General features: G+C 46.4%; 1 protein-coding gene and 1 long non-coding RNA gene across 3 annotated transcripts in view; one reads left to right on the plus strand and one right to left on the minus strand.

The window, feature by feature from the left end:
* Galnt7 (polypeptide N-acetylgalactosaminyltransferase 7) overlaps window positions 1-12,815 on the minus strand; it is a 126,428-nt gene extending 113,613 nt beyond the window's left edge. For both annotated transcript variants that reach the window (XM_028889255.2, XM_028889254.2), the window contains exon 1: window positions 12,614-12,815. In XM_028889255.2, coding sequence (XP_028745088.1) covers window positions 12,614-12,739 — 126 coding nt within the window. In that variant the 5' untranslated portion in view covers window positions 12,740-12,815. The remainder of the gene's footprint in view (window positions 1-12,613) is intronic.
* On the plus strand, window positions 12,626-18,842 carry LOC114706771. The gene is made up of 2 exons (XR_003736563.2): window positions 12,626-12,711; window positions 13,505-18,842. It is a non-coding gene; the product is annotated as an uncharacterized LOC114706771 (long non-coding RNA).
* The last annotated feature ends 1,374 nt before the right edge of the window (window positions 18,843-20,216 follow it).

Here is a 20,216-nt window from a genome sequence, read left to right on the forward strand (position 1 = left end):
TATACGGCTGGGTTGTCTTGTGAGACAGTAGATGCCAACAAAAACGCTGATGTGGTAAGTAAGAGCCCTTGCAGCTCCTTCAGGGGACCGACTTTTCAATTCTTAGCATCTGATCTGAGCCGCTCACAACGGCTGGCAGCTCCAGCTTTGGAGGACCCCATAATCTCTTCTGGCTTCCCAGGGTAGTCATACACACCTGTGTATGCACATGCACAGAATCACACACATAACCCATAAAAAGAAAAATCTTCTTAAAATGTATACGAAATATTTACCTCAAATTCGGCAGATTTTTTTTTTTTTAAAATATAGAGTGCAGCAGTAAATGTTGATGCACACAGACTTTCTAGAGTACTCCAAGCACATGTCTTGGGACTATTTTATAATATGTATCTGCCCCTTACTTGTCTGTGCTAATAAAAAATTACTTAGTCTTTTAAATGAATATATCAAAATGTAAATTTTCAGACAAGCATAAAGATACTGCATCGATGTGGTCACTATATCTCACCTCTTTACAACTGTTAATTCCTAAAATTCTTCGAAACCATCCCAAAGTGCCTCTTTCGCTACACTAAGAGTTTGATAGCACTGTTACACTTTAATAACCAGGATCAGTGGATTAGTTTGAAAGCAAGGACTCCTGGAGGGGGCAGGCCTTCACACCATAAGCTAACTGCAAGCCTTTCTGTCATTAAAAGGAGTGTCTAATGTTTACGGTGTGGCCTTTTTTCCTTCCTCCCTTCGTCTTTCTTTTTTTCTTCCTTTTTGGTGTTTTTACTGGAAGGAAACTCAGAAATCGAAGGCGAACGCAAACAATCTGGGAAACAGGAATGCTGCACCCTCACTTGAAGGACCGAAAGGACGAATGGGAGACTTCTAGCCTCGTTTCTGTTGCTGTGATGGAAGTACCCTGACACGGAGCAACCCAGGAGAGAAAGGGTTCATTTTAGCTCCCAGTCCCAGGGCACAGTCCATCGCAGCAGAGAAGTCAAGGCGTCAGGAACCCACAACAGTCCGGCCATCACAGCCACAGTGGAGAGCAGCGAGAACGAATTTGTGGATGCTCCGCCTGCTTTCTTTCTCCGTTCTCATACAAATCAGGAACCAAACCCAGGGGATGAGATGGCCCACTTTTAGGCGGGGGTCCTTCCTGTATCAATTAAGACAGCAGTTCTCAACCTTCCTAACGCTGTGAACCTTTAATACAGTTCTTCACATTGTGGTGACCCCCCCAAGTGTAAAATTATTTTGTTACTACTTCATAACTGTACTTTTGCTACTGTTATGAATCGTAATGCAAATATCGGATTGCGGGATGTCTGATACGTGACCCCTATGGAGGTTGTGACCTGCAGGCTGTGAAGTGCTGATTAAGGCAGTCAAGATACCCACAAAAGACATACCCATATGTCAACCTGATCTAGACAATCTGTCATTGAGACTCTCTCCCTTGGTTAGTCCAGGTTATGCCAAGCTGACAAAACTATCCCAGGCAGGATCTCTGTGAATGCCTACCTAATACCAAGGCCTTACATAAAGCAGTGCATAAGTCAGGATGTGAACACACTGAGTATTATAAAATAATTTCATAAAAGCACTACAAATGGAGGCCTAGAGAGACTGCTCAGTAGTTAAGAGTGCTTGCTGCTCTTACAGAGGACCAAAGTTCAGTTCCCCACACCCAAACACCTGTAACTACAGTTCCAGGGGATCGGATGTCCTCTTCTGGCCTCTAGTGAACTAGGCATACATCCAGGCACTCGAGCATGTGCATGCGCTCAACAGGCACAACTCCTTAAAAAAATTCTACAAATGCTAAAATTACATCTAAGTCAGACAATTGTTAAACATGTGAGTTTGCTATTGAAGATAGTATCATGCCTCTTGAGGCCAAACGTATCCTGAAACCCAGAGAATCAATAAAAATTAAAAGATGAAAAAAAAAAATGATTAGAGCATCTATTCTCTTACAGAATGGTTCCCAGTGGTGTGTGATTTAATTTTAACTCACCAGTTTAAAAAAAAAAAATTCTTGGTAATAACAAATTCCAATTGCTTTGCTTAGCCGCCTATTAGCAGACTAGTTGGTATTGATAGAAGACTGCAGTTAATTGTACCTGCTAGATTTGAGAAGCAAAGCTACTCTGCAGCAAACCTAGAAGTCCAATTAGATAATGCAAAGCTGATTTTGTTCCCTCCAGTCTCGGTGTTCTGGTCCCTGTATTCGGTGAACTGAAGCAAGCCGGTGTCCCTGCTGGCATGTCAAATGCTTCTCCGGGTGATGCAAGAATGCACTTGGAAGGCCGGGGAGCTCATGGGGGAATGCATAATGGGGCAGAAAGGAGAATATTTCTCATTTTGGAATAGTCAGGGTTCTTAGCAAATGAAGTAACTGCAAGGTAGTTCTTCCTCCTCCTTCAAAAGCACTGATGAAGCCCAGGGCAGTTGCGGTTCAAGCTGTCTGCTGCTCTCAAGCTCACAGGACTAAAGAGGATGAAGCGGCAAATCTCGTCTTTTCAAAGCAGACTGATGTCTTATAACCTCAAAAAATAATAATTAAAAAACCCCCAGATTGCTGAAATGCCGAGGCCAGTTTTTCCATTCTGCCCCCGCCCCTTAAACACACAGCAGCCCCACGGAAGTACGAGAACTAACACTTAGCCTGATATTCTTGGCATCAAATTTCCTTTCTAACTCAAAAATTAAAATGATTTTTTTTAGACAGCTTTAAGTCACAGGAGTTCTGACTGAAAAGCATAAAATGCCTAATGTATATAATCATAATATTTAGTATATGCATTATCGCGTTATCACAATTGCAGACTACACATCAACTTAAAATACATATGCATGTCTATATGTACCCAACAGTGTGCAGGGGGAGATAGGCACTTTGTTAGCTACACCCATTATGTTCCTCTACGATTGTAAGTAACGGCTTTCTAATAATATCCACCTCTCCTGCGTATTTCCTGGCATGTACTATTTACCACTTGAACTTCTTCACGAGAACCAGTTCTTGAGTCATACTATTTACTGAGATCTGCTGAAGATATCACACAGATCCTCCCTCTCATGGCTGCAGCGGTGTAGGTTGGTTTACTAGGAGCAACGCTTTCACGGCCACTGGCATGTTTTTCTTAACGAGCATCATGTCAATACTGTGGCCTTTGAATCTGCTGATGACCCTGAAATTACCTTTTCCACACTCCAGCTGCGATCTTAAATTCACCAGCACCCCCTTTCCCTTCATCAAGCATTCATCCTCTCCTCTAGAGCGGTTCTCCCAGAATCTCACCTTGTATTCCGTCTCTGCCCCCTTCTCCTAGGTAAACTTCATCCTAGCCTCTAGAGACGATTACCTTTGTGCTGGCATTTAGCCTGCACTCGGTTTCCAGATTTTTCCTTATTGCTCAGCTCTAACAATACGTGTCATTCAGTCTTTCAGGGCTCAGACCGCTTCATTTTTCTATGGTCTCCAGGACTGGCCATGGTCTTTCATGCTTTTACTCATGCTGTTCCTCTGTGGCACCTCCAATGTGTCCCTCTAAAACAAGCATCGTGCTGACATCCAGCCCCAGTTAAACTAGAGGCAGGTTCTCTGTGATCCCATAAGCCCTAGTCAGCTAGCATAGTTCTCATCTCAGCAGCTACAGTTGTTTACATCTGGCCTGCAAATCTCTTGCAGGGGTGAGTGTGTGTGTGTGTGTGTGTGTGTGTGTGTGTGTGTGTGTGTGTGTTTGTACTTATCAAAGACCGGGTCTAGCGAGTGAGATAGTCATCCATTTACACTACAACTCGGGCCACCTGAAAGTGAAAGGATCACCATGGCCAGAGGACAAAGACTATAAACTGAAATAAACAACCACTCTAATAACAGACCACAGGACCTGCACTCCAGGCAAGGGCTCTGCCTCCACCTCTAAGTTCATCAAGGGCTACACTCCCTCAAGGGAGATGCTCCAGCTGCACTGACCTCCAGTGTGTTTCTCAAACACTCCCGTTTCACTCCAAACTTGGGTATTTTTGTACTTCATGTTCCCTCTGCCTGGGACACCTCTGCCTCAGATTCACAAGGCAGGCTTAAATGCATTCCTCAGGCTTCAGCATCGTCTTCCCTGACCAGCTGTCATGGTGTCTGAAACGATCCTGCTATTGTTTGCAGACCAACCTTTCAATGTGCTCCATAAGAACACCTTAGAATCAGTGGCGAAGGGTGAATGCTGAGGTTTGAATGTGGACTGTCTCCACAGGCTCCTGTGCATTGGACGCTTGGCTGGCAACTGATAAACTGGGGGACTGAGCGGATCCTGAGGGTTTAGTGGATGAATCCCCTGTCAAATACACAATACGATGGGCAGGACCTAGGTAGGGGAAGCAGGGCAGTGGGAGCATGCCTTTGGGGGCCCCATCTTGCCCTGAACCTACCTCTGTCGCCACCCTCCCCACCCCTCCACCCCCACTTCCCTGACAGCGGTATGAGCTGGTCTTCACCTGTTTTCCCTCCCAGGACACGGAAACCTCTGAAATTGTGAACCCAAAGAAATCTCTCCTCCTTGTTTAGCTTGGGGGTTTTGTCACTGTGGTGAAACACTAATCAAACCAGAGAAGTGTAATTCTGACCCTAACCAAACCAGAGAAGTGTAATTCTGACCCAGGCTCGACTGCTTGGTAAGGTAATGGTCCCAAATGAAGGGCTCACTGAGGCAGCTTCATCTGTAAGGCCGGGTTACATCAAGTTGACATTCAAAGGTTGTGACCACACTATAGAGAACATCTGCCCGATCCAAACTAAGAATCCACTCCATGTTGCTACTACTTCCTACTGGGTAGCATGACCAATGCCTAGAGCAGTGAAGTAGTGGAAGGCACTGAGTAGGCATTTAGAAAGGATCTCAAATATCCAGAGTAAATGACTGAATACGAGTTGACATGTAAATGTCACTATCCCTTCCCTCTCCCTTCAAAAGCCTCCAAAATCACTTTAAAGACTAAATCCATAGAATCCCAGCCAGTCCCTTAGGCTCCCCATTAACTCCCTTCAAAATGTGGTCAGAACTCACTTCTCCAAGCACATGGCACCACTCTTCACCACCAAAAACTGAACGGCTTTCTGGTCTACCAGACTCTTCTGGTCTGGTTCTTGCCTGCCTCTCTCCCTGGCCCCACCCCACCTACGCCCCACAGCTCTCTAAATGCTGTGCTTTGTGCTTTCCCTCCCAACTTCCACCTGACCTACTACAGCTCTTTGAAGACCTCCCTCTCGTGACTGCTACACAGTCACACAGCTCATCTCTCTTAGAAGAGACCCAATGTCTCTGTCATTTCTGCATCTCCAGAAGGCAGCCCAGTGGCGCACAGGAAGGGCCTCAACGGATTATTTTGAGCAAATGGGAAGCTGGGAGTTAGGAGGTGTAAAGAGGTCTAGATCTCCCTCTCTCTTGTCTCTCTGTCTCTGTCTGTGTGTCTGTGTGTCTGTCTGTCTCTCTCTCTCTCTCACACACACACCTAATAATTATTATTATTATGGACATTACCGTGTGGCTATCAGGTCAAGACTTGAAAAACATCTTTAGTATTCTGTTATCTATCATCACCAACCCCTATAGCAATGGGTAACATTCAGTAAACACCCAAAACTGTAAGAAACAACTTGGACGAGTTGTTTACAGTTGGACCATGTTTACAGTATGGCAGCAAGAGACTAGGGGTGTGGAAAGAGACGTATCAAGATTGACATATGGAAAAGCCAGTCAGTTGGCAGAGAGAAACTGGAATCGCTTCCCCACCTGACCTCCAGGCCACAAACAGGATGCGGGAGAAAAGCCTACAGCATCCACCTTTAGGAGGAAGTGTTTTGCTGTGTAGGTAATGTAAAGGGTCAGAACTGACATGGAGCCTGCCCCAGCTCACCATCCCACTTCAACCTCCAAGAGTGCTTTTTTTCTTTTTATTCCTTACCCAACTGTCCCCGTTTCTCCCCTTACTCATGTGTCCCTGATCCAATTTATCGTTCTGGAATATGATGACCCGGACACCTCAGTGGGTGTGCTTCAGACTTACAATATCAGCGCCTCCCAATTCCTACTAGAATAATCTGTCGACCTTAATAGATACTCCACTTTCCACCCTTCCCATCTTGTACCTGAATAAAAAAATTTATGAAATTGTTCCATTCACAGCCTTCATCAATGGCACACTGGAAATCTAAATTCTTTATTTTGCTGCTTTTCTTTTGTCAGCCTATACATTCAATCTTCAGGAGTAAGGATTAGCATTCAAAATATGAACAAAGACAATTATCTACTTTGAAGCTGAATGATCATAATTTCCCTGCACTCAGCTATTCACATTCTGCTGACCACTTTTTTTTTTTTAATAACTACTAAGTTGGAATTTGCAAACAGTCTGTTCACTAGTGGCTCAAACTGAGGATTTTGCTTTCCATTCCTGACGCATTCTTTTCTCTTTCTCCAATATACTACAGCCTGGCATGATGCAGCTTGTACAGAAATCCACACTACCCGGCTCTTATCTCCCATTCCACATGGCCGGCCGACCAGACAAAGTAGTGATCCGAATCCAACTGCTGTCCAACACTTCATTCCTTCTTCACTGAAAACTGTGCGCTCTCCAAATGGCTATTTTTAAGCCGTCTCCACCAATTGTTACTAACAAAACATTTTGTGCTGGCAAGGTTGTTTTTTTTTTTTTGTTGTTGTTGTTGTTTTTTGTTTTGATCAACCTGAACCTCAATTGAGAAAATGCCCCCAGCGGGTTGGCCTACATATAGCCAAGTTCATGGGGTGTTTTCCTGATTACAGATTAATGTGGTGTGGGAGCATCCAGTCCATGTGAACAGTGCTGCTCCCGATCCTAGGAGGTGTAAGTAAGGCAGCTGCAGGGTGCAGTCTTCCTCCGAGAGTCTACCTCAGTTTCTGCCTCTGGCTTCTTGCCTTGCCTTTCCTCACTGGGGGACTCTAAAGTGTAAGCTGAAATGCACCCCTTCCTCCCCAGATTGCTTTTGGTCATGGTGTTATCACGGCGATGGAAAACACACTCGGACATGGTTCCTTGAGAGGCCCTGGTGTTTTTTTTTCCTTATGTAGCTCTTGGATTAAGGAACAGCTTTGTTTCTTTGGTTTCTTTTCGCCAAGGAGAGAAGGTGGACTTGGGCTGTGTGTTCTATGAGCAGCCTCTGGGGAGCCTAAGTAAGGGGGAGAGGAGGGGACAGCTGGAAGCAGGGTGCTACCCAACCCTGCTAAGCTACTCAATAGAAAACATTCCCTCAGAACCAACAAATGCAGCGATTTGGGGGATCTGGTTATAGAGGCGCACAAATAAAGGCAGCACCTCATTTACGTTATTTGACAAAATAATAATAACAATAACAACAACAATAACAGTAATCAGTGCGTCCTGGAAATTCAGCACCAAGGAGAGAGGAGAGATACTCTCTCATCAGGAAACAAGAATTCTGCCTTGAAGGGCTCTCAGTCAATCAGGATTCTGAAGCTTAAAAAAGGCTTTTGATGATTCTCTCTCTCTCTCTCTCTCTCTCTCTCTCTCTCTCTCACACACACACACACACACACACACACACACACACACACACACACACACACACACACGGGGCGGGGGCAGGCTTTTGGTAATCTGTGAACTCAGATTTCGTAGACTTAAGGCCCCGGGGTTCTTAGTCCTGTGTGGAAGACGGACAGTGAGAGATGGAAAGGGGCTGAGGAAACAAAGGCCTTCTAAGTCAGGCCTGTCATCCGGGTAACTGGGAGAAGGCCACTGAAGGCTTTGTGTTCTTGCTAAGTGACAGTTTCAAGCAAATGGCCTTTGCACTTGAAACAAAGTCTCCCAGTGAAGGCGTCATCACTGAGGTGAAATGACAGATGCTACCTCACTGAGATTAGTCAGTCCAGCCAGGAATATTCAGTTCAGCGAGATTCCTTTCACCTCATGTTTACCACATAGATCCTCTTGCACAGGAATAGTTGCTGAATTAGTCCTATCACGAATGCCATGAATTTATTTAGGTCACACACACACACACACACACACACACACACACACACACACAATCAGGTTGTGCACAGGTCTCCCCAGTCCTGAACATTTGAACAGAAACTCTACAGCTATCAGTCTGTCAACATGTCCACTACAAACCTTTCTTTTCAGAGTTTATGATTCAACTCTGAATATTCGGGGTAACACCTGGGGCGAACGGTGTCACTCTGAAATATACTCGCTTTGTTTAATTAAAAGAATGTTCTGCATTTTCCAAGTCTAAACAAACGATCTCAATAAATGATAACCTTAAAATACCCACTTTAGAAGTGAGCTTTCTTATAAACTACAAAGGGAACGCATAAACCTCGTCTTCCTAACTTGTCCTCATGTAGCAAACTGGTGTCACCCTAGGCTTCGTGAAATCGTCCCTTCCACATCCACTCACCAACTCCCGGCACCTTGGCATCTTCAGCTGCTCGTGAATCAACTTCCTTCATCACAACAACCACATGGCCAAACGCTGTCAGATGTGACCCGGACTAGTATTATGAGACTCCTACTATCTGCTCTACAAACCAGTACACAAACTCTTCCTGCAGAGACCTACAGTGATCTTTCCAACACACAAACATTGCCACGCCTTTCCCCTACTCACTTCCCTCAGTGGCTTCCCACACTCAAGATGTAAACTCGCAGCACGGTCCACAAGACCTGGCCCTTCATAGTCTCACTCTCCACGTGTCCCCTGGATTGACCTTCCAGCTTCTCACCTTATCCTTGCTACTTCGTGTCTCAGAAACTTTGCCCGTGCGGCCCCTGTCAAGATTGCTCTGTCCCACCCCCACCCCCCAATTCAACAGCTACTCTTGCTCAAATCTTTAGATTTCAGCTCAGAAGGCAGTTATTAAATAACTGATGCTGGGAGGATGTACAGAGATGACCGGCCACACTAGTGGAAGCCCATGAACTGTGGACTGGTGGCTGTGGAGCCCCCATGGGACTGGACTAGGCCCTCTGGATACGGAAGATGGTTGTTTGGCTCGAACTGTTTGGGAGGCACCCAAGCAGGGGGATCAGGATCAGTCCCTGGTCCATGGGCAGGCTTCTGGGAATCCGGTGCCTGTGGTGTGACGCCTTGCACAGCCTTGGTGCAGTGGGAAGGGGCTTGGATCTGCCTAGGCTCAGTGTGCTGGGCTCTGCTGACTCCCCATGGGAGACCTCAATTTGGGGGGTGTGGGGATGCGGGGTGGCTTGGGAAAGAGGGCTGGGGGTGGGAGGAGGGGGAATCTGTGGAGTGAGAAAATTTCTTAATAAAGAAAAGTGAAAAAAAAAAAAGACTTGCGTGCTCAGACCTCTCTGTTTTCTTACCTCCTAAGGTTTTTCTTAACACAAGGGTATACACATGCTTCTTCCAGAGCATAATTGTATTTGTATATTTGTGAAGGCTTGACTAACATGTGCTTTTCCCACTAGGCTGCAAGAACCATAATGTCAAAGCAGGAAGTGTTTCCTTAATTGTTAGCGCCATATCTAGTATACAACAGGCATTCACAAACGTTTGAATAGAGCCACAAAAATAATCATATAATAGAGTTGTAGATACAGCTCAGTTGACAAAATGTATGCCTGCCATGCACAAAAGAGTCCCTGGCACACCACAAACCCAGCATGGTGATACATGACTGTAATCCCAGCATCTAGGAGGGAGAGGCAGAAAGATCAAAAAGCTCAAGGTCATCTTCAGCTACGTACAGAGTTCAAGACCGGCCCGAGCTACAAGAGATCCTGCCTCCAAAAAAATAAAATATAAAATAAATCAGACTGAAATGATAAGGTCACTTTAAATATCAGTCACCCCAGAGAAACAGCAAGAGGCTCAGACGTAAGAGGGAATTTTTGTCTTCACCTCACTTGTTCCCCAAATTAAAGCAAAGAAATCTTCAAAGGACTCTTTAGTTCCAGTAAACGCAGCAGTACAAGACAGAAGCGGCCCTAGCTGGACAGAGCCACAAGCTGGTGGCAGCAGAGGCAGAACTTCCATTTGGTAAGGTAGGTCGTTCTGGTCTACCTCGGGCCTTCTGCAGGGATCAAAAGAGGCCACGTACAGACCCACATCCAAGAGAAGCAGGTTCTCACCAAGGATGGAAGTATCTGCCGTCACACTGTAAAAGTACCACAAGGCAGAGGGAAAACCCAGGAGGCCGCATCTGAAACTTCCTAACTGTTCCCCCAACACTGGTTCTCAAGAAACCTCAGGTTGACTTTTACTTTAGGGAAGTAACAGTCCTTGATTTACACTCTTATGACATCACATCTTAAATTGCTTTAGGTTACTATTTACTATACATCATTGATGTCTCCTGACACATAGCATTCTCTTTAATACTGTGCTGGTAAATCTTGGAAAGTCTTAGTTTATCTTTGGCAAAAAATAGAAATGACAAATTATACTAGGTCCTCTGACAAACTTACCAAATACAGTGAAGAAAAAAATTAAGCTACGCTCCCTTCATAGACAGGTGGGCACTACAGTTTATTACATATCAGCACTAATAAGCTATCTAGAAAAGTGTTATGATATATCTCCACTTCTTTTTCCAGCTTCTCGAGACTAGAGTCTCCTGTAGCCCCAGCTGGCCTTTAACTTGATATATAGCCAAGAGTGTCAAGATATATCAGCCTCCCAAATGCTGGGATTATTGGCAGGCTTCACCTTGCTGGGCCCAATCATGGCTCTAAAAGGATCAGAACTACAGGATATTTTGAACGCAAGTAACTTTGGCGGGTTTTCGATTTCCTTCTCAGAAAAATGGGGGTTAGGATGTCCAGCATTATATACAGTGCTTTTATATAAAAGGGTATTTGATGACTTGAGAAAAAAAATAAATTTCAATATTCATCTCAACCGAATCACTTTGAGAGCAAAAATGATTTAAAAAGAAAAAAAAAATCAGCCATCACTCCAAACACACCGAAAAGGGAAATGTAATTGTTTTATCAATGTAGGTGACCTAGGTGGGACTCCAGTAAGGTCAGTCTCAAATACTGCATTTTACAAATTAAGCTGTGACATCAGCAACAACTGATTAGAGGACCTCCTCCTAGGAGTCTTCTTGGTCGGTCGTCACCAGCTTTTACACTCAACTTCCTGACGCTAACTTTCCAAAAGTTAATAAAGTACATCATGGAGATGCAACGCTGATTTTTACAGAACGCACTTGACTACAGACTCCTCCCACGGCAGCTCAGCTTCTGTGTCCCGGAATCCTGAAGTGTCTTCCACTCCCTTCTGGCTCTGACCTGAACTCGAGGCAGTGGGCATGGGGGGTGGGGGTGGGGGCTTTGGAGTGGATGGGGGGTGGAGGATGAGGAACTCGAGGGGGGCTCTAACGGCTCCTTTTGCTGAGGGGGGTGGGGATGAGTCAGGCCGGGGAGGTGGGAGCCGCGGTGCAGTTCGCGCCGCCAACTGCTGGGTGAGTGTAGCAGCGCAGTGGCCGGATCCCGGTAACTAAAGTTCCGAGCAGCTTGACTAAACCCTCAAAGCCAGGCACTGTCAAGGCTAACACCAGCGCCGAGGGCGGCAGACGGATGCGTCCCAGCGGAGCGCGCGCCTCTCGGCATCAGGCTGATGGAGCAGGCAGCGAGGGGGCGGCCAGGAGCCGGGACAAGTTAGGTCCTCGGCCGGAGCAGCCCAGCCAGGGCCCCGGGGTCGGGGGAGAGGTGGCCGCTCCGGATCCGCAGGACAACGCGGGAGCTCCGCCGCGAGGGGACCCGGGTTCCCCGGCGCCCGGGTGCGGGGACGCCGATCCCGGTGCGGGGAACGCCGATCCGAGTGGGAGACTCGGCTCTCTCTCCCCTGTCCGGGAATCGGAACGGACAAGCGGGTGCGGGGCGAGGCCTCAGCCCCACGTTCGCACCCGGCTCCCGGCCACGGGAGTTGCAGGGAGGCGGTGCCGTGGGCTGGAGCCCGACGCGGATAAGCTGGGGGCGCCCCCGTGGCGAGCACCCCGGGCTGGGCGGGGACGTCCGGGGAGGCTGGACCGCGGGGCCTGCTCCACCGGACCACGGCGGCGGCGGCGGCGGCGGCGGCAGCGGCATCTCGCCTCCTTCAGGCCTGCGCGCGCCACAGGCCGCAGCGGGGACCAACCCCGCGTCCTCCCGCCGCCACCCGCGGGGCTCGCCGCTCCCGAGTCGGACACCGAGGCTGGAGCCTCGGTTCCCCGGGGAGCCGACTCTGTCCCGCGATTCCCCATCCCGGCAGTCCCGGCGTTAGAGCGTCCGCCTTAGCAGCCGCCGCCGCCGCAGCGCGGGTGACGGCGCTGAACCCGGGGCGGGGACGCGCGGGAGGAAGGGGCGGCCAGGGGGCGGGCCGGCGGCGGCGGCCAAGCCGGGGGGAGACCCGCGGTGTGGGGCTAGGCGCCCCGATCGGCCGGCGCCGGGCCAGCACCACCTGCGGAGCCGCGGCGCCCACGCGGCCGCGACCCTGCCGCCCCTCGCTCCCGCCACACACACACACACGCGCGCGCGCGCGCGCAAACAAAACAAGTTGCAGGTCGCCGCTTGCCGGAGGGGGGCCGGGCGGGTCACTCACCCTCATCCTGCTCAGCGGGCTCGGGTCGTCGGGCCGCGAGGACAGGGAAGACCAGAGCACCAGGAGCCCCAGGAAGCTTCCCACCACCAGCAAACTGCGTAAGATGAACCCGATCTTCAGCCTCATCTTCCTCCGGCGGCGAGAGACACACAGCCCGGCGCAGCCGCCGCCACCACCGCTCTCCCCTCCCTTCTTCCCCCTCCCCCGGCCCTCCTCCTCCTCCTCCTCCTCCTCTCTCCCCCACCCGGATCGCTACGCCCGCCGCCCTCCCCACCGCCTGCCCTCTCCAGCTCCAGATCCGGAACTCCCCTCGGCTTTACCTTCCCCTGGCTCTCCCCTCCGCCCCCTCCCCGCGCCTGCCTCTGCGCTCCGCTGCCGCACCCCCCTCCCCTCTGGCGGCCTCCGCAGAGCTCCGACCGGCCCGAGTGGCTACTAGCTAGCTCTCCAGGCTTCCTTTCTACCTGCCTGCTCTAGCTCCGCAGTGCTCGCCCCCGCCCTCTCTCCACCCGCCACCGCGAGAACCCCCCTGCGAGTCCCTAGTAACCTTGGAACTAACTTAACACTTTCCCCCGGGTCTGATCTTAGCCTCTGCCCTACGGCTCAGCCACTTAAAGCTTCCAGATTGCCAAACTTTTATAGTAATTGTGGACTAAAACTCTGTCCTTGACCAAGCCCCTGCCCTCCCAGGATGCTGCCACCCGTCGCCCCTCAGGTGGACCTGCAGCCTTCCCTAGGCTGCCCGCCCTTGCCTGATGCCTACTGCCCGTTCTCCCCTGCCTGAGCCTTGCAGAAAGCAAACCAGGAAGTCGGCTACCGCTGCTGCAGCAGTAGCTCCACGTGGCTGATTTATAGCCGGATTTTTTTTTTATTGATCTTGTTTTTTTTCCACAGGGCTCCTTAAGGAGGTGGATTTGTAACCGAAAGGCCCAGGTGAGATGTGCAAATACCAAAGAACTAAAGAGCGTTCCCTTGGAAAGACGGTATTCCCTTTTCTCTTGAGCTCATTAGAAAGCCAAGTCGGCTAGCTAAGACACCATACCATCCTTGTTGATGAACTTGTAAGTTTCTACTCCGGGGAAAGCGAATTTCGGGTTTTTGAAACATTATACACACGCACCATTGCTTCCCTCACAGCTTGATTTTTTTCCAGGAAAGGATATTGGCAAATGTTTAGCTACACGCCTCTCCCTTGTTCATTGTGCCAAAGATGTCAATCACTTTATATCACAGTCTACAGTGTGTGCCATACTCCTAAACTATCCAATTTGTTGAACAAATGCTTTTTGATGGCAGGTTTTAGGACGGTGTAAATTGACCTCTTTAATCCTAGTATTGCCTTGTCTGAGTCTATTTTGCTTTAAAAACAAGTGAAACTTGGTTATTTAGTTCACCGGGGTGATCAGCATTATCATATGTACTTGCCTTGAGCCAGAGATAGGTTTCCATTATTAGGAAAATGGGAAGCTGACCCTTTAGGACTGTGAGCATAGATGGGCGGATGCGTGGTGGAGAAGTGGTCCTCATCACTGAAGTGATGGGAGCCGCCCCTCGGCTGTCAGTATTCCGAGGAGACCCTGCCACCACAACTTGAAATATGTTTGAAAGGCCAAAAAGATAGAAACTGATGAACAGGTCTACGGTTGTAAAAAGCCCACGTACCTCTGAGTTCTGAACATTGTTTAAGAGAAACTGAAAGTATACCTTAAAATACATGCTTTTCACCACATTTGCTGGCTGGCAGGCAGCCTTTGTAGAGAACTCTTTAGAAAATGAGAAGCTACATTAAATGATTGGGTCAAGAAAAGTCACACTTAGCCTCTCTGAGCTTAGAGCCCTTATCTGCCAAAATCATGATGATAATACTTTACAATATTGTCAGAAGGAATAATGGGGGCCAAATGCACATGAAAATACAAAGCACAGATAATGTGCTGGGGTAAGTCGTAGTGATTATGGGTATAATTCTTGTGAACGCCACAGTCATTACTGTATATAGGGATTGTTGCTCCGAGCTATTGCTGACATGTCGATCCCTGAGTAATGTCACTGAAGAAGCGAATACCCCCCCTCCACTGTGCTAATGGGGGAGGTACAGAGTATGGACAACAAGGCAGTGGTCTCTGACAGGTTATGAAGTCACAAGTCAATGGTAGCATGGTGCCTTCACCTCCGAGGCCAGCCGGGGCCTGAGAAGTAAAATCACAAGGGAATAGCATTTCTGAGCAGGCAGTATATGCAGAAGGATTCATGTCATTTAAGTTTCGTGTTGCCGGAGACTGGTGTTCGCTGTTCTTAGAATTCGGAGCAGGTTTTCTCATCTTGCCAACACGCACACCGTCCTTGCCAAACAATACAATCGCCTCATGTTTATTATATAAATGCTTTCAGGAGTCCACAGGTCAGAACCTAAAGGTTTGGTGGTTTTTAAAAGTCGTCCCCACGTGAACTCTGCTGAAAGAGGAAACCCTCACAAGGAACCAAGCCCACCCTTGGGCTGCACGCCCCTGGGGCTTTCAGCATGCCCCCTCATCCTGTACCCAAGCTGGAGGTCTGTTTCTAAATGCCACTGCTTGCCCTCAGGCCTTTGTACAGGGGTTTCTTTTCACCTGCACTATCTTCTGACACCTCAACCTTAAGCTTCAATGTCAGTTACAAAAGCTTTTTTCTAAACTCTTATCATGGACTCTACACCAAGATATTGGCCAGGTACGCTGCCTTCCACTCCATTTCTCCCTAATAATTACTACTATGTTTTGATTGCTTAATTTTCACTTGCAAGTAAAAAGTAACATGATGCCAGAGACTCGTCTATGGAGAGTTTATTATATTCTTGTAGCTGATGTGTAAGAAGGTTTTTAATATTCTTTTGGAGGAACACTGAGTAAATAACTGGATTAAAGATACAAAGGGAAAACAGAGCTTAGAAGAGGGCTTAGGAGCATGTCAGTTTTGATTGTTCTTTACCTAGAAGCTGCTTTTCCAAGAACAAAATCTTGGAGGTTTTATTTCATTAGGTCAGTGATTGTCTTACAGTAGTTGGTATTTTGGTAAGCTGTTGTTTGTCTATTGATAGTCTACTGAGAGTACCTAGATACTCCATTGATAGTCTACTGCAGCTACTTGAACTAAGAAAGTCATAGTTTCAACTTAAATTCAGATCCCCCCCCAACACAGATTACTAGTTCTGTCATAAAATTAATAATACTTGTATTGTGCTCATTCGGAATGAAAACCTTGTCAAGGGCTGCCATTCGATGAGATTAGTGATCTCCTGTAGTGTTTTGAAGGCTAAAATGCTGATTTAAAGCCTCCTTTGATTTCATACTGTAGAATACTACCTCTTCATAGCTGGTTAGTCTCTGGAACACCTATAATTCAGAGGCTCTTCTGATTTAGCCATTTATTTAAAAGGTCATTGAAACACATTTCGTCTCTCTTCATTGGAACCCCACCACTAGCTCTCTGTTCCTCCTAGAATTAATCCTGAACGCCTTGGTTTGTCACAGAAGACTTCTGGGAGGAGGCATAGCTTTGTAACTACTTGGTTACAAGGCTTTTCCAGTTGAAGTTACAGCCATGTCCATTTCTACTTCCAAAATAGCTCAAATTCCTTCTCACTTCTAGACTTTTGTGCATATCTCCTTTTTCCAGAATACTCTTGGTGTTTTTTTACACCAACTGGCCCCATTAAACTCTATAATTATTCAAATTTCTGTTCATACACCATATTTTTTTTCCAGAACTTTTACTTGCCAAGGCCCTCCACTTCCTTGCTAGGTTGGGAATTTTGCTTCCTGTAAGAGTGACTTGGAAGGTCCCGTTCTGAACAGAGCTCAGCCTTTGTATTTGCTCAACTGTCACCTTAATTAGACCAAGTTTTTAAAGGGGACGACTGTGTTGTCGTTTAGCATTGCGTTCCTAGGATGTTGACAATGCCTTGCACAGAAGACGTGTTCAGTACATGAGAGTGGACGGGAGAGAGTGTGTCTCATGCATTCACTGGTAAAACACCGAAAGATTTGCACACATCCTGTAATATAATCAACTAATATCTTAAAAGACAATTATATCTGAATATTTGCAAAATATTTTGTTAAATCAATTTTTTTTTTCTCATTTAAAGAGTTGGGAAAGAAGAGAACAATGTTCTATACCTTATCCAACCAACGTGCATACTATCATTCCGAGATAGTTCATTCAAACTAACAATCTGCTTGCTAAAATGAATATAAGTTACCCAGAACCTGGGGCCTGCAAAATGGAAAAAGGAGCCTGGTTTTTACTGATGCTGATAATCATAACTTTTTTTTTTTTTTTTTTTTTTTTATGAAATGGGTGGAATGGAAAGAAACTTACAGTAAAAGGGCAGAGAACCCACCCTACCATTTGGAGCTAGAGGTTTGACTAGATTTAAGTTTCTAATGTCCTTTTACAGATTGGCTGAAGACTCAGGTTCTCAGCAGAATGGTTAAGTGATCAGAAAGTCTTCACAACTGAACTTTGTCAAGGTATTACTGTAAATCCTGTTCCAGTGTGTGCATATAAACGCCTGCGTCGGCGAGCAGACAAGTAGCTTCAGACAGCTGTCAGTGTATTATCGCATCCTCCAGAGATCTTGCTTAGTCGGCTGTGCCCTGAACCTCCCTGTCTTTAGTGGGCAGATCTGATACCTATAAGACAAACCAGTTTCTGTCTTGTTAATACCGGTAATCTCTTAGACACAGGGTGCAACCGTTCCACAGTGAGTAGATTGGAAAGAAACACTGTCAGTAAAAGGGCCAGAGAATCCACACTCACAGTTTGTAAAATGAGAGATATGGCTAGGCCATATTGGGCAGAGCCTTGATATTCAGGGTCTCTGGAGGGATGGGAAGGCTGTTGAGACTGGGAGGAGTGGGAGGGTCAATTCTGGCTCCTCTACAAGAGCTGATGGGAACAATAGAGAAGTATTTCACACTTAGCAACGTTTGTGATTAGTTTTAACAAGAGTGAGGTATTCTTAGTAATGAACCATTCCTATAAGCCTTTTTAGACATTTCAGAGGAGATAAACAGAGCTGAATACAAATAAAGAAATCTGAAGCCAGGCTGCAGAGAGATTCTGCAGGAAGATTATCCCAAATCCAGGAATTAGAGGCTGGACAGGAACTCATTATCTGTCGATCCAACCCTTCTGCTTCCCGATGCTCTGCTGCATCTCACTGGGGTACAGAAATCTCCTCTTTTCTCCAGCTATTTTCTAACAACTGAACAGTGAACAAGTATATTTTCCCTCTTATTTGAACACACGGCTCTATATTAAATGACTGTTTGGAGAGTCACACCAGGGACTTGGGCAGCAAAAGTACTGCTCTTCCAGGGAGTTCACCATACTGTCATTTAGATAAAGGTGCCTTTCTGGAATATTGCAAAGAATTTCAAAATTTGAATTTTAATTACATTTCTTTTGTGGAGAGCAGTCTTTGAGGATTTGGCCTTTTGGGATGGCTTCTGTTTCAGCACACCATAGAAAACAATTTTTAACAAACCGAGTCCTTCTCTGTGATCTTTTATTGTATATTAATAGCTATTTCTATTTACTCAAAGCACTTTTTTGTGCGTGTATCACGTGTTGGCCACTGTTCAAGACACAGGGGATATAGCAATAAACTAAAAGAACAATAATCCCAGTCCTCGTGGAGTCAGATAATAAATTGCGTGTATAAATCATTATATGTTGTTACCAAATAAACTGCTGCCTCACTCGTGTGCCAAGAGTCTATGAAGATTGACTCACAGACTTAGAGAGTACCTTAGAAGGTGTCTATGATGGAGAGAAACAGCCAAGGAGTGTAATTTGGAATGCTGGATGGGCATGAAGAGAGGTTTGTATTTTAAACAGCTGGAGTAGATCTCCTTGAGAAGATGACATTTGAACAAGCCCTGAATGGGGGATTTGGGACAGAGCTAAATAAGAAGAGATAGCACCGGGGTTGGGGCTTTAGCTCAGTGGTAGAGCGTGTACCTAGCAAGCACAAAGCCCTGGGTTCTGTCCTCAGCTCTGAAAAAGAAGAAGAGATAGCATCAAGCACAAGGAACAGTATGTGAAGGCCCTAGGGCAGGAGTGTTTCTTCTCACCATGGCATGGGAAGCCTTAGGAGGTTTACTGCGAGGTGGTGTGATTTAACATACCTAAATCAGACCACAGCCTCTGGCTTCTGGGTTGGATATGCAAAGCAGCAAAGCTAAAAGCAGAGATTATATAGTTAGGCTGTTTTGACAATCCAGGTGAAAGCCTGCCGAAGAATGGACTGGGATTCTAGCAGCAGTAATTGCACTAGGTAGGCCATGGAGAGATTGGGTTTTTTTTCTCAACTCTTATGGTTCCAAATAATTTAGTTTATTATTTTGCTGCTAGACTGTAAGCAGTTAAATTAATAACCTGTAAAGCAACTCTTTAAATACTCTGGCAAAACACATTATTTAAAGAAACCATGTAAGCAATTACTCAACAATTTAATTAAATCTCCCATGCAACAATAGCAGGTTAGATGCCAGGCTTAACGGATCTGATGGAAAACAACTGAAAATGCCAGGAAAATACGTTTTTGAATTTTAAAAAAAATGCACCCGTTAGATAATAAAACAAAGAACTTGAAGGTCAGAGAATGAACAATGGAGGACTCCCTTTCCTGCTTTTGCATTCAAGTGCCGTGGACAAACATGAGTTAACCTGAGTATCATTTATTTTGCATTTATGGATTTAGGAACAAAGCAACTTCCAAGCCGCCCCCCAACTGGAGAGCCTGATAGGTCTGCAGAAGGTCATGGAGACTCCCAGGGTGAGAGAGCAAAACCTATTTCCCTAGTTTCTTTTTTTTTTTTTTTTTTTTTTTTTTTTTTTTTTTTTTTTTGGTTTTTCGAGACAGGGTTTCTCTCTGTAGCTTTGCGCCTTTCCTGGAGCTCACTTGGTAGCCCAGGCTGGCCTCGAACTCACAGAGATCCGCCTGGCTCTGCCTTCCGAGTGCTGGGATTAAAGGCGTGCGCCACCACCGCCCGGCTCTCCCCAAGTTTCTTGAAAAGCTTATCTGTACACATACCCACACATGATATAGGGAGTCATAATCATAACGTGCTTTTCAAGCTCTTTTGCAGTTAAAACACATGCCAACTTGACAGCTAGAAAAACCTTAAAAACAATCATTTAGTTAAAAGTGACCCCAGACCAATGTTGTTAGGCGTCTGAAAATTCTAGTTTTCCATGTATTTTGATAGATTCTCTCCCTTTCCCAACTTCTTAAATAAATAAAAAGCACACATGTGTAACAATCCTGGAGTTTGTTTTCTGTTGACTAACTGTTGAGCATGAAGACTTCCCTAGAGTGTAGTTGCGTTACCCAGTGTCACTCCAGGTTAAGAAAACTGAATTTTTCCCTCTCCCAGCAGTTACCAGTTGCAAGTAGCTTCTTGCTTAGGGGTGGAACTTGGTGCCTACTTCTCTTTCTTTGTGCTGGGATTTTGTCTGTCTTGAACCTGTACAGGCTTGTCTTAGTCTCTGTCCGTCAGCTGTTTTGGGTCTGGAAAATGCTGGTTCCTTGGATTCACCCACCACCTGCAGTAATTAC

Source organism: Peromyscus leucopus, chromosome 17 (assembly GCF_004664715.2).
Source record: "Peromyscus leucopus breed LL Stock chromosome 17, UCI_PerLeu_2.1, whole genome shotgun sequence".
Classification (NCBI taxonomy): Eukaryota; Metazoa; Chordata; class Mammalia; order Rodentia; family Cricetidae; genus Peromyscus; species Peromyscus leucopus.